The sequence below is a fragment of the Haplochromis burtoni genome, unplaced genomic scaffold (assembly GCF_018398535.1).
Source record: "Haplochromis burtoni strain Fernald_Lab_line unplaced genomic scaffold, NCSU_Asbu1 Contig_334, whole genome shotgun sequence".
NCBI lineage: Eukaryota > Metazoa > Chordata > Actinopteri > Cichliformes > Cichlidae > Haplochromis > Haplochromis burtoni.
In genome coordinates, this window is record NW_024582695.1 from 107,770 (window position 1) to 122,798 (window position 15,029).

Here is a 15,029-nt window from a genome sequence, read left to right on the forward strand (position 1 = left end):
ACACACACACACACACACACACACACACACACACACACACACACACACACACAGTCTCGAACTGTACACAGAACAGAGAAAATGTTTTGGTTGCAACTGTAGTGTTTCCAGTATTATCTTAATTGGTCTGTGGGGATTTGTTTGAAAGCATGCTTAATCTAAAATAATCATTTTGGCACTTTAGGATTGAAACCACTTGAAACCCTGATTCTCGGGGTAATTCTGCTATTAGATGTTCTCGCTTTGTTTGGTTTCATGGCTCCATCGTCGTGTCACCCTAGTATCTCATTCTTATTCGTTCTGTTAGACCTAAAACTAGAGTTTCTTAGCTTAAGTCAAGATGATTGATCACAGATATTAATCATATATTATCCCTTTTGTCCTGCTAGGTCTCAGGCTTTGAAGACCAAAGAGCGTATGGCCCAGGTGTCCACAGGGAGCAGTCATATGGGATTTGGCCGAGGCTCATCTCAACCCAACCTCTCCACTTCCTACAGTGAAGAGTATGGCAGATCAGAGGGATCACCTGCTTCCTACCATGGTTGTGAGTACTGGATTATAATTACCAGTCGGCTTAACACATAGAAAGGTGTCACGCCATATGTTTAAGCAAAAAAAAAAAAAAAAAAAAAATCATGCAGTGCACTCGATTATGGTTACTGTATCACAGTTGGTGTAACTTTGGCCTACATCCTGAAATCTGCCCCTCCCCCTGTCCTATCTCTGGCTAGCGCTCCTGCATTCCTTAATTCTCTCTTTCCCACACACACACACACACACACACACACACACACACACACACACACACACACACACACACACACACACACACACACACACACACACAGAAGAGGAAGAAGACCCCCCAATCATCTTTTATCCACATGGCAAAGGAATCTGCTTCCCTTTATAGTGATGCACTCGTTTCTCTAGAGACGCATGACAGTGACAATGTAGCAGAGTGCACGGAAACCACTAAGGGTCAGTTTTATAATATTTCAGACCTCTTGTCAAAGCATGAAATAATATCCCTTTCATTCCATGATGTAGAGTAAATACAGTACAGGGTTGTTCATACTCAGTGACATCTTTAGGTGATTTTGCTGGAGTTTCTAAACGGAACTCTTTTCCTTTCACACTCTAACCTCCCACCCAGTTCTTTGTACACAGCAGGATGACTTTGTGTCTGTGTGTGTGCGTGTACGCCTATGGATGTGGGTTTGTTGCCATGCATTTGGTTTCAGGCTGCCCAGACTTGTCTAGCATCCTTATGGAGTGTACACCAAGCTCTCATTTATGGCCCACATTCCTGTGTGTACATGGCTCAGAGGCGGAAGCTACAGCAGCTGAGTCATCAGTGCAGAAACTGATGGAGGATCTGGCCAATAGGCGTTAGGCTGTGGGAGTTGCTAGGGGAGATTTTTGGGATTCCAGACAAACTTTCCGAGTATTGTTATCCAGACAGGGTGTGAGTAAATGGCCGTGTGAGACTGTAGGTGTAAAGCCGGCCCCCAGTTACCAAAATTAACCTCACCCTGGGCCTAAAAATCTCTACATTTTATCTTTTATCTTCTGTGGTTGATTCTTATACATTTGGATAATGGTGCCTTTTTATTTCAGCATTTTAACAAGTAAAATACATAAAAATAATCGGAAAATATCTAATCTAAAACATCTAGTAATTACTGTCCAGTAATTAAAACAAAAGAAAATATTTGGCAGGTTTTATAGAAATAGTTTTATAGTGTCACATACTCATGTGCCACATACAGAAGAGACAAGGTTTGAAACCTTGTCTCTTCTGCCACTTATCTAGGTCACAGAAGCAGTCTAATGGGTCAAATTATGGTTAAGTGAAGGTAGCGCGTAGGCAGCTGCATAGAGCATCTGTTGTCAGATGGGGTTGATATCAGAAATAAGTGGCACAACTGGTTTGTGGGCTACTGTGTGTTGTTGCTGGTCCATCAGCCAGCTACAGAGAAGAGTGTAGTTCTAGCATACGAGTTCAACAGTGTGTTTAAAAACATGCTGGATGCCAGTACACGTTTCAACCAGTATGCATTTGACTAACACACAGCATCATCCACATGTGCAGTGTGCAATGTGGATGCATACAAAAACACCTCCAAATGTTAAGTACATTTAACAACAAAAAAACCCCCCTGATGTACAAAGACAAGAGACTGTGTCTGCAAGAATGGTGGCTGCTCATGGTTCTCACACATAGAAAAAACTCTCGTGTGCAATTAGCACCACATAAATCCACGCAAGATGACACAAGTGGTCATCAGCCCATTTCAGCACAAAAACCCAGCCTCTTTCTCTTCATAGCTGGAATTGCATGGTGCTCATGCAGCCTTAATGTAGTTGGATGCCTTAGCTTTTGTGGAATTGGAATATCATTAAAGACAGCATGAACCAAAGTGGAGATGCCAAGATAAGAAATTATTTAACTAGCGTCTTATCAGCTCTTTAAAGATTGAAAACTAAGGATGTTGAAATGTTTTCTGAAACCAGGCAGAGATTTGTCTGTAACATATGCCAGAAGACTCGATTATCCATATATGGTTCATTCCCACAGTGGTGGGTAAGGAACTGGTGTGTTTTAGTTGGCTTTCAGTTTTTGTTTATTTGCCTTTCTGTTTTGTGGCAGCTCAGTATGTCTTCAGGCTCAGTGGTCTTTTTAAATCTAACAAGAAAAAAGTATTTTTCTTCTGCTAGATCACTGCATAGCATGTGTGTGTTTATGACATAATGGTAAATTTACTAGGGAGTCAGCACGTGTTCTTCAAGAGCCAAAGCTTTTTTTCCCCCCCCCCTCTGATTTGTCAGACATAATTGTGTTTGTATGGTTACACTGTGTCTGTTTTAGCTTTAGTACAGCTGTTCAAGGCAGGCATAGATGAGGTTGAAGCCATAGCTCACTGTTCCAGCTAAACAAACACACCTTTTACCTCAGTTACTTTCTCAGGAAATGCATAGTCTGGAGTCGGAGCAGCAGAGACACGGGTTTGATGAGGAGCAAGGAAAGGAAGAACATCAGAAATATGGAGCTAGCGCTGCCACAAACAATTATTTTGATAGTCAACTAGTCACAGATTGTTTTTGCGATTAGTCGACTAATCAGATCATCATCCACTGGACGTAAAACATACAGCTTATTCCACTAGCATGCATCTGCTTTTATATAACTATTAGCTTACAGCTTGAAGTGTTTAAGATATGTGCTAACTAAAAATAAAGACAAGATCACAGTTTATTAAACTTTTAATGAAATTGAGATTGAGATTGTCTCGGTGGAGTTTAATAAACTCAGCCGTCTGCTCCTTGCTATCTAAAATATAACAGGACACTGGAGTAAACTCTCGACCATCTCACACTTCTGTTTAATCAGTTGTCTGCTTGACGTTTATTCGGCTGTGTGAAAACTATAACTTTAATCTCAGCCAAACCGATTTACTTAGGAACAAATAAAACGCTGAAAAAGCCAAATAATAACATTTTTAAGTTATCTAAGTGACTTATATATCATGTTAAACCTGAGTAGCGAAAGACCGCGGGGGGTTTGAAAACGATGTGCCGGGAGTTGAACCTTGACCTCCGGGCCAGCTCATCTCCGAAAATGTCGGAGCACTTTTGTAAATATGTGATGTCTTGATAAATCAACCAGATATTTGATGTTTACACAGCTACATTCTCGCCTGAAAATATCCGAAAACTTTATTTTGTGACCCAAAAAGAGTAATATTAAAACTAAGTAGCTGCCGCCATCGTTGGAAACTGGAATTGGCTGAGCCGCGCTATGAATTCTGGGATAGGTTGGGTCACGAAGGACACACCCGACCCATCCTTCAAATCTGGGGAAATTAAGGACGCATTTGTCGGCTGCATTTGGAGAAGTCTTCGAGTTTGGACAGCCTTCGTCGCGTCGCTGTAATGTAATCGGCCTACAAATGCAGCCCCTGAATTTGGACACAGCTACGATACTGGAGACTGCTTCTTCTTCTTCTGTGTTTAACAGTAGCTGGCATCCTTGTAGATGTAGTGCTGCCATCTTCTGTTTCAGTCCGTTATTACACTCTTAAATCCTACTATTTATTCCTGCGTTTCAGGATCTCACAAAGCTTCAAACGACGCGTCGACTATTGAATTAGTTGTCGGCGATTTCGATAGTTGCCGTAATCGTGACTAGTCGACGAATCGTGACAGCCCTATCTGAAGCCAATACAGTACCTAGAAAACCTGCACAGGTGTGGTTGTTGCTGTCGTTGTTTACAACACTTTTTGTACTTGCATGGGATTTTGAATATGCACATTTCTCTGAGTCTGCAGACTTTAACTGAAGACTTTTGACTGTTTTTTGGCTAAACAAAAACCTGTTTTCGGTTTTTGACTAACCTAAAACGGTAAAGGTACAGTAAGCAGTGGAAAGAAATGTAGTTGTGCAGTTTATTGTTATGTGACAGTATCTGCTCTTGTGGTCATTTATTGCATGGTTTTAGAGTTTCACTCAAATAAAACACATGCTTGACTTTTGGTACTCTCTTGAATGAAACGATTTGACTTTTGCGACCATTCATCGGATTATTTCTTGAAGCATCCAGAGTTGACAGTGGTGAAGCTTTTTAGACACTTTTGTTAATGATGATCTTCTATGTAATAGATAAATGAGGCTTTTGTTTCTGCAGAGCACGGGCTACATATGAGCTGTTTCTGTGTTACTGGCTATCAGGTTTCTTTAACCATTTCAAAGAAGACTGGGCCTCTTCATTTTAAGGGAAATGTCTTTTTTGTACCATTTGTACCATCTTCTTATGATGGAAACATTTGATCGGGCAAATTGTCTGTGTACGTTTACAGATAACTTGCTGATGTGATATGTATTTTCAAAAATGTCTTTTCAGGGTAGGAGGATGTTAGTCAAAGTGAAGTTTCAAAGTTAGTCGCATCAAAGAGTGAAACTAACATTTAGTCTTTCCGCACGTCATATTTGTGTTACTTGGGTTTTTTGGCCTTGGGATTCTACAGCTGCTCAGGGTTCGACGTATATTTAAAAAGAAATGAAGCATGATTATGATCATGAAAAAATAAGTTTGCATATTTGTAGCCAAATTGGCAGTAGGAAAAAAAAAATGGCTGGCGTGTTTGTGTGAAGGCGAGAGGCGAACGAACGAAAAACAAAAGTACCCCAAAGGGAAAATTTGATCAGTCCTTCTTTTTGTTTTTTAGTAAACAAAACAAGTAACAGGTTAAAAGGTGTGTGTGTGTGTGTGTGTGTGTGTGTGTGTGTGTGTGTGTGTGTGTGAAGAACTACCATCACATAGAAAAGCACACGTTAAGTAGGAAATCCAGGTCATTATACATATATTCTTTGCACACCCACAACATTCACGGAGAAATAAAGTCAAAAGAATGACATGGCAAGAAAAGACAAATATGATGATGGCCTCTGTTTCCCATGGAAATGAGTTTGTTTCCACACTGAGACACAGTCACACTTTCAGTTCAGTTGAAGCCGCCTTAGTGAGTGTCTCTCTACGCTCTTTCTTATTATGTTCAAGCCAGCTGGCGTGTATGTTTGTTTGTTTGCCACGTGCGATGTCTGCGTGTTTTGTGCTGCCACATGGCCCGACTTAATCCAATAAGCTGAACGGACCTATCGTCTCCCACGGGCTTGCAGTGAAGACCTATGATCACACACACACACACACACTGTGCTTTCTGTGCAGGCTAATAAAATGCTAAATGTGTCTTGCATTACTACTGGATATTGTGTGATTGCATCTGTTGTGACAGAAGTTGTCTTAAAGTACCTGTTAGGGAGTTTTTATTGTTTTATTTGATTATGCTTCAAATGTTATGTTACACATATTTCACCAGACACAGTTTTCTGTAGAAACAGGAAGCTGACCCTGTGACACTGACACTTACCGCAAGAGACTAGTACAGAAATACATATCCGCAGAAGTTGACTTGCATTATATTATTCTTAGAAATTGACTTGCAACACACATACTTTGTGACACACACAGATAGCTTACACACAGACAGCATCAGGACCTGCGTAACAGGAAATGTGATTATATTTGCATATTGACGATGTAACCTATAAAAATAAACGAATGCTGCAGTACGGGGTGACTCTGAGTTTCACCCGTGCCGCACGTTATCAATCTCAAGTGTCTCAGTGTTGTTTACTCACCTGACTGTTTGTTAACTGTAAATCTCTGACAGTACCAGTTAGTGTATAATGAACTGTGACGTCTTGCCCTGTGGCAGTAACATTAACATACATTCTGAATTTGCTGCTTAGCTACGTCTCCTAACGCCGGTTCAGAACTGGAACAGGCCAGACCTCAGACCAGCGGAGAGGAAGAACTGCAACTGCAACTTGCCTTGGCCATGAGCAGAGAGGCTGCAGAGCAGGTATGCACACTTTGTCGCACATGCGTATGCTAACATGCCAGACATGGCTGTTTCAAGTCGAGGTGGGCAGATTGATTTGAATATCGAATATATGTCAGAATACTTTAATAATCCCAAAGGAAACTGGATAGCAGCATTGGTGTCAGTATCAGTTTCTATCATTAAAGTTTGTTTGTTTGTGTTTTTGTTTTTTAATGAAAAGGAGGGGAAAAAATACCTTAAACTTCCACTATCAAAAATGTCTGAAACCTTATGTGTTAACGGTCATGTCAACTATAGGACATTGAGTTGACTTGTGTTGTTTAAAAGTGCTTCATGGCATTCTCACACCAATAGTTTGTTTTCTCCGTATCAGCTTTTGCCCCATGGTTTGTGCATCACTGCCAACAACATGAGAATGTTCAATTCACCTTTTGGCCTGATGTGTCCGACCAATAAGCGGAAGGAAGAAAAATAAAAAATAAAGGTGGTGTGTTCTGGACTTCTGGAGAATATGGAGAAACTACGTTAATTTAACGTAAAGTTTCTAGCCCATAAAGACATTTGCAGACCTCTAGTACCGTGCCACATCCTAAAGAACAAAGCATACGTGGCAGTGGCAAGTTGTTTAGCTCAGAATTGCGATATACTTCTGGTAGTTGGTTCAGATTGGGGGCCAAAGGGGAAAATGAACCAGAGTTTGATTAAAGCTGACTAAACGCAGCAGGTGTGAAAACAACCTTAGAGAAAGGCACACTTATATTCCAGGTCTTCAAAAAGCCCATATTCAAAAACAGCTGAAAGGAGTGTTTTGTTGTGTTAACTAATTATTTATATAGGAAAAAAATCACAGTGATTTAGTGGTCATTAAAATGTCTTCAGAGTCATGAGCTTTGTATGTAAGCTACCCTTCTAAGTCCACAATTGGCATTATTGGCCCTGTATTTACTTTGCATTAGCTTGATGCCAATATTTTCAGTATTGCACAGCACTAGTTTTCAGTAAACATACAATAAATGAGCCTATTTTGCAGTAAAAATAAGATTAGTAGTACAAAAACACATCTTTAATTGAACATCACTTTGAAAAATGTCATGTTGAGAAGAATGAGATAAGTTACACATGGGTTGGTCTTTCTGTGTGTGTGCAGGAGGAGCGCATACGCCGAGGAGATGACCTGAGACTACAAATGGCCTTAGAGGAGAGTAAGAAAGAAGGCCCAGGCTCTGCAAAAGTTGCCAAGAAGAAAAAAGAGGTAAAAAGCACATAAGCGTAGTGGTTGCGGTGACTCAGTTATTCCATTATCGCAAACACGCTCCTGAAATAGTCTTGTCTCTCCCCATCTCCTTTTTCTGCCTCACCCTGTCTGCTCCCTTCAGTAGCCGTAATGAAGCCGCTAACTGGCAGCAGACTGCCGAGTTTATTTGTCATTATTCTGCCTGAATAAGTGCCCGGCTGCAGTTTGAGGCCACGGAGAGATAAAGAGTTGAAGACGTACGGTTGCACGACAATGACTCATGTTGTTCTCAATGCGTAATGACATAACTACCCTCTATGTTTGAACAGTATTCATGTGCAGGATAATGGCCAACGGATTGTCTTTCCTACTTTTTTCCATTTCATATATTCCGTGTATATCTTCAATCACCCCCTTTGTATATTTCCTCTTTTGTCTCCATGCTTAATTTTCCTTTTATCTGGTCTCCTGTCGTTTTGTTATTTTCTAACCCATGGGTCTCTCTTTGTAGCCACAGTCCACTTTGATGGATCTAATGGATGTCCCCGAGCCTGGTGCCAGTGCTGACCCCTGGGGCACGGGAGCTGGGGCCGGAGCTGCTGCTGCATCAGCTGACCCATGGCAGCCTTATGGTATATACATACACACACTCTTGCTTTCTTGAAAGTTGTTACATCATGTGATATCTACATACTAGGGCTGGGCCATATTATACTGTTCAAGGTAATACCGGTACAAAGCTAGGCAACGATAAGAAAATGACATCACGGTAGAATATGGGTAAAACGCGCATGCGCAGTGCCGAAAAAGCACGGAGAATGCACGGTAACGGAGAATGTGAATGGGGAAAGTAGATTGAGTGAAAAGGATGAGCCAGAATTGTTTTGTAAAAATGGTGCAGCTTAACTGGTTTGGTGTTTGTCCGTCAGATACACAACAAAGCACTTTTTTTTTGTAGAACATGCAAGCGGGGCCGCTGTATTTGTCGACTGAGGTGCTTGTAAATCTGGAAGTAATCTGGGTCCTAAACTCCGTCCTTTAAAGTCCCGAAGTCAAACAAACGTCACTGAGAGTTTAAAACTGTCTAAATTCTTTCACCTTTAATGAAATGATCACCATTGCTGCTTTACCAGGTGTAACTATGAAGTTTAACATCCAGGCATCCATGAAAACAGAATTCGGAGTTAGAAGTTAGCGGAAGTTAGCTCGCTAGTTTCGCTAGTTACCTAAGCATGATATTGCATGTTCTGACTGAGAGATTTCTGAAAAAATTCAAACATACAGCTCTGCTATCACTTCCAACATAAATGAAGACAGGAAACTAAACAGCAGTGACGTTTGTAGGGTTACTGAAGTTGGGCTAGCTGGTATATAATGATGTGCTACGTGATCGCTAGCGACACAGCTATGTTAACACAACATAAACAGTGAAGCTCGAGGATGAACGCTAACACTTTTCCACTCGATAAAAGTTAACGTGAAGGTTCCTCATGGTTAGAGACAAATGCAATCGCATGGCAGGATGCTGTAAACGGACCAAACTTAAGTCAGGAGAACAATTGAGACAATCCATCCACAATACGAGGTTAGTCATTAATATACTGCAACAACATGGGAATAGAGCAGCTGTGATAGAATACAGCATTAATGAATCAAAGGTACAGAAGTGGAAGAAGCAAGAAGAATGAGTTGAATAAAGTTTGATTTATCTGACTGCTTTGTTTCGCTTAATGTGCCTTATAATCCCGTGCACCTTATGGTCCGAGAAATGCGTATTTGACTTTTTTATTTGGCACACTGTGGTTTCATGTTGCAAAGCACCTCTTTTTAACTTCAGTGGATATTATACATGGTTATGCTCAGGATATGTCAGCCCATTTCTACTGGAAATGCCTTTTGGTTAAACTTTAGCAAGGAATTTGCATTTGCATTGTTAAATTTTGTATAGCTTTAATGCACATGAAAACAGCTGCTTGTTTAAGTAAAATGAATGGATCAGGTTTTTTTGCACTAGTAAAGTTGTGGAGTTGTATTTTGTCTCGCAGAAATTATATCGTTATCGCAAATTTTCCAAATATATATCGTGATATATATTTTTGACCATATCGCCCTGCTCTACTACATACTATCACTGGAAAGTTTGTGTGCATGTGTGTGAAAGAGATTTCTGCTCTCCACCTGCCGCTTGCAGGACTGTGACTCTTTGTTACACAGGAATGCTGCTCCACTGGCTCAGCAGCATTACTGCACTGAGGGTTGGGGAGGGTGAGAGTTAGCGGAAGACATTGTGAAGGAAGGGATCATGATGCTGGGAGAAAAGCAGGCTCGGGGAGTCAGATATGTAATAGTCCTCTGTCATGATGAGGTTGGCGTGTGAGAGGGAGTGTCTATGTGGATCGATTGAACTGAAATGAACTATGCAGTAATTACTCAGTTTATTTCAGTATTTGTTAGTCTCGGGTATACAGAAAATTTGTTTAAATGTTTGATTAAGGAAGGGCATGATAGTTTCTGTTGCAGCATAATCACAGACGAAATCACATATGTGAGATTTTTAGATACGGTAATTATAACACAGATTCTTTGGAGTCCTAAATGAAATCACATGATCCTTCGCACTGTTTGCTCTCTGTACTCTGTGAAATGTACCTAATGATAAAATTTGAGGACTGTTGAAAGAGCGGCAGCCCAGAAATGAGGGAGCTTACTGCGTTTTTATCCCTTATCTGTCGTGTGTTTGGTTGACCGTTCATTCTGGATTCTGTGATGTAATTCAGTAACATAAATAATTTTTCAAGGATAAGGTGCTTGTTGGTTTTCCTTCCTCAACTCGAGGCTGGACTGATGTATTAAGTGAGGCCCAGGGGGGCTCAGCGCATTAAATTAACCCTGCTTTTCACCAATTCACTCCCCTCTCTTTACCTGTATTTACCTTCAATCCCTCACCCACAGAACATTGAATGTCTCCCCCTCTCTCCAGGATCTGCCCCTAAGCCAGCAACCTCAGTGGACCCATGGGGCACTTCTACTGTCCCACCCATCAAGAGCAGCGATCCCTGGGCGCCCAACTCCATTCCTGCTTCTGACCCATGGGGTTCTGCAGCAGCCCGCCCCAAACCCTCCAACACAGGTAACCTTCTCTCTCTCTCTCTCTCTCTGTCTCTCTCTCTCTCTCTCTCTCTCTCTCTCTCTCTCTCTCTCTCTCTCTCTCTCTCTCCCCCCCCCACCCCCCACAGCCCTAAACATAGCCAGCTTTGCTACCAACTAAGTACCAAGGTGACCTGTCATGTTGCTTCTTACATTGTGATTAATAAATTAAAGTTGCAAGTACACAATGTTTTAAAAAGAATCATCCGATTTCAAAAAGCTTTTTAAAAATCTTGCGGTGACTTTTAGAATACATGGCTGAATTTAAGTTTCACATGGAGAGCTTACAATGTTTACAACTGTGCAGTGCGTTTACCTCCTGACACACAGCATGTGTCCGTGTAATTGGTTTGCTGTTTGTCCGTCAGATACACAAGTCGGTGCATCCACTGCTGTCGTTATGTTACCCACTGGCAATCATGTGAAACTCACGAATCCCTGTATGTGTTTCGATTGTTACCGTTGAACAGAATTAAAGCACTCTGAAATTGGATGATTCTTGTTTATACTTTTTTGTATTGTATAATTTTCCAAGGTTTTAATGAAAATGCAGTCGATTTCAAGACGCAAACTCACAACAGAGCAACACAACACAAAGTATTCATTGTCATTCATACTCATATTGTATTCCATTTGTCTTTTTATGTATTTGCTCTGTGTTTATGTGAACTTTTGTCTACTTTGTGTATTGTCTTGTATTCTTGCATTTGTGTATGCATTTTCTCCTTTCAGGTAGCTTTGACCTGTTGAGCGCATCCAATGGTACATCCAAAGAAGACTTCTCAGAGTTTGATAGCCTGCGCTCTTCCTCCTCTGTCCCCACTGGTACTCACCCTGTCTTTGTCTCTCTAATGACATGGAGTCTGTGTTGTTGTTGTTTTGTTTTTTGTTTTTGTCAGTGTCTGTCTGTGCAGATGCGTTGCTTCTGCATGGCAGAGACACACACATGTCTTGTGTTTATATGTCAGTATCACCAGACTGGAGCAAAGGCAGCATTATAACCACTAAAATTAGGTTTTTAAGCTGATTTGGCAGTAATTGTATCAAATTGTGGCCGGGAAACTGCTCTTTGCTCCAGTCTGGTTCCATTTCACTGTGGTGTAATCTGGGGCAGCTTTTGAAGGTACATTGTTAAATAAATTATCAGACTCGGTTTAGGGAAACCCTCTCAGATATGACCTGATTCTTGTTAAATCTCGATTTGGGAATTTACATCTAAATTTAAACTAATCCTATTCACAGCTCCATTCAGGTCTGTGTCTGATAAGGTTCCAGTGAACAGTTTGGACGGTGTTATTCTCTAGTCTGAGTGTGGGAGGATGATGACTTTTGCTCTAGCTCAACACTAACGCAGCACTAATGCAGTCCAAGAGGTGGTGAGGAAAAGAATAAAGTGAAGCGACCTTCTACGGAGCGGATTTGAGCTCCAGCTGAAATCTACAAGATTTATGGGGCATTGTAGGCCTATCTCATCTTACCATGGCTGTTTCTAAGATCTGCTACACTTCATTTCTTATTTTGTGGCAGCAGTTTTCATCTTTGACATTTCTGTTTGCGTGTGTTTGTGTGTGTGCATGCGCGTGCTGTTGCTAGTAAGCTGGGTTTATGAGTGCATCAGTGAATGTCTCTACTGCTATCTGACTGCTGCCACAACAAACAGCCAGGCTGTCTGCCTCTGATGTCTTCTCATAATAGCGTCTTCTGATCATTTTATGGCATCAACTCAGTTTCGTTTTACTCTCAGTCTGAATCTGGTTTGCTCATGTGCTGATAAACATGTCCGCTAGTAGGTCGGCGACTCTGAGAAATCCAAATGGACAGCAAGTTTAGAGAACAAAACAAAAACAAAGTAGAATACCACAGTAAATCAATTCTTTTTGTTCAAATACTACTCTTCGGTATCGTAGATGCCCTCAATTATTTGCCGTGCCCGACTGGAGTAGGCATTAAATCCATAATGCTTTGCCCAATTCTGAAGGCAGCTCGTTCAGCTGTAAAATACGACTACCTCTACTTTTGTCCTTCAGGTGATATGGGCATTGCATCTTCTGTCCCCTCCCAACTCAGCCTGGCCAGCAGTAGCAGCCTGGACATATTTGATCCCCTTCCCACCTCAGCATCTACTTCCATCATCACAAACCCAACTAGAAAGACTCCTGAGTCCTTCCTGGGTCCCAATGCTGCCCTGGTCAATTTAGACTCTCTGGTGACCAAACCGGCCCAGCCTGCACCAGTTGTCAACCCATTCTTGGCTTCAACAGGTGGGAGAGCAAAGAGAATGTGAAATCTAATATTTTATATATTTATTATTATTATTTATTTATTTTCTAACAATCTTAGTGGGATGGGTGAAAAAAGTGTTAGCTTTGAAGTATTTTAGCGAGTACTTTATATAATGTCCAACTGACATAGCCCAACTAAACACAAGGTACTGTTGTACTAATGTGTTTTCTTCCTTTGTTTGTTATCCCCTCACTTTATTTAGGTGGCTCTGCTCCAACCCCGGCCAACCCCTTCCAAGTGAGCCAGCCAGCTCCCCCCACCCTCAACCAGATGCGCGTCAGCCCGATGCCCTCTGGCTTTGGCAGCATGGCAGAGCCCATAGGCCTTTCCTCCATGCCTCCTCAGCCCGTCCCCATGGTCCCTCTGACAGGTATGGCCCCCATGGGCCACTCGATGCCTGGAGTGGGTGCTGTGGGAGGCATGGGGATGAGCGCAGGGATTCCATCCTCCATGTCCATGCCCCAGCCCCTGATGAGCATGCCCCCCCAGGCTGGGACTCAAAACACCGGAACAACCAACCCGTTCCTTTTGTGAGAGGATGACAGGGAGAGGGACATCATGGAGTAACCCTTCCTTTTACTCTTCAACTTTAGCCCCTCAAGAAGCTTCAAAACGAACAAGGAGACGTCTTATCTCAATTATCCATTTATAACCAACTCCAAGCCAGAGTCCCAGCAGGACCCTCTCCTACCTTACCACACTCCCTAACTCCTTTCTTCTCTCTTTCTTTCTCTCCTACAAGCTGCCTAGTCCTGTGTTCCATGCTGATCTAATGATAATGTTGATGACCACAAAGAGTTTGCATCAGTCCACAGACTTTTAAGAGTAGCGTCAGTGTTTACAGTTTTTCCACTGAGGCAGGACTTGGCCAGTCTCTCCTCCTTGTCCTTTTCTCAATCATTTCTCCCTTACTTCTTCCCTTTAGGACCGCTCCTCTCCTCTTCTGTAGTGGAGTGACAGGAGAGTCTGACTGTTCTAATGCCAGGATCTTATCTCTTCACTAGAGCTAATCTTTTATAAGCCCTGTCAGCTGGTGTGTGTGTGTGTGTGTGTGTGAGAGAGTGCACATCTCAGTACTTTTACACTGTGTATTTTCCAGCGAGTCAACTTCCACTCACTGGAGTAAAGATGAGAGATGGTTAGATGTGTTTATACTCTGTGTGAGTGTGTGTGTGTGTGTGTGTGTTACAAAGCAGGAATTTTGCACAATTGTTTGCTTTTTTCTTCTTCTTTTGTTTCTTTTTTTTTTTCTTTTCTGCGACTGTTGGGCTCACCGCTACACCTTAGCTTAGGGAGGACGTCCAGCCGCTTAAAACAGCCGAGTCGACACACACACAAAAACACAGTGCCTCGGCTCATGGTCACAACTCTCATCTGGTCACTTCCTCTAATCTCTGAACTTTCTTCAGACCCTCCAGATGAACTTTGACCTCAGTGGTTCACAGGAATAACAATGAAAGCTTCTCAGAGGAGATGTTTTGTTTGTTTGTTTTTAAATATCTGTGTTTTTGCTCACATGCAAGTGTACTGATACTAACTACTACATGTTGAGCCCCCCCAAAATGTTTGTAGTGAAAAAGACATGAACTGTGGTGGCATCAGTGTTTTTTGTTTTTTTTTGCTATATAAATAGGATGCAGTGAGGCATCATGGGACAGTTTTTAAGTTTGTTTCAAGGCTCAAAGGGATACGTGTGGAAGGAGGGTTGTGTTTGTGTGTGTGTGTATATGTGCGCGTTGCAGGAGAAATGCATTTAGTTTCCAAGTGTACTTTCATGAACAAGTTTTCCCATTTCTCAGTCTGATAAGTGGAAACTGATTTGGAATTAGTTTCTGAAGTGGAACTCAAACAAGGGGCAACTTAGGCATCAACAACCTTAACTCTGTGTGTGTGTGTGTGTGTGTGTGTGTGTGTGTGTGTGTGTGTGTGTGTGTGTGTGTGTGTGTGTGTGTGTGTG

The 15,029-nt window shown here is 41.8% G+C and overlaps 1 protein-coding gene across 2 annotated transcripts in view; it reads left to right on the forward strand.

The window, feature by feature from the left end:
• epn2 (epsin 2) overlaps nt 1-14,645 on the forward strand; it is a 23,165-nt gene extending 8,520 nt beyond the window's left edge. The window contains exons 3-10 of one of the 2 annotated variants that reach the window (XM_005942455.3): nt 390-544; nt 6,314-6,426; nt 7,556-7,660; nt 8,154-8,274; nt 10,623-10,772; nt 11,522-11,614; nt 12,817-13,050; nt 13,275-14,645. In XM_005942455.3, the coding sequence (XP_005942517.1) occupies nt 390-544; nt 6,314-6,426; nt 7,556-7,660; nt 8,154-8,274; nt 10,623-10,772; nt 11,522-11,614; nt 12,817-13,050; nt 13,275-13,606 (1,303 nt within the window). In that variant the 3' untranslated portion in view covers nt 13,607-14,645. The remainder of the gene's footprint in view (nt 1-389; nt 545-6,313; nt 6,427-7,555; nt 7,661-8,153; nt 8,275-10,622; nt 10,773-11,521; nt 11,615-12,816; nt 13,051-13,274) is intronic. The other variant, XM_005942456.3, reaches the window with a different exon arrangement.
• The last annotated feature ends 384 nt before the right edge of the window (nt 14,646-15,029 follow it).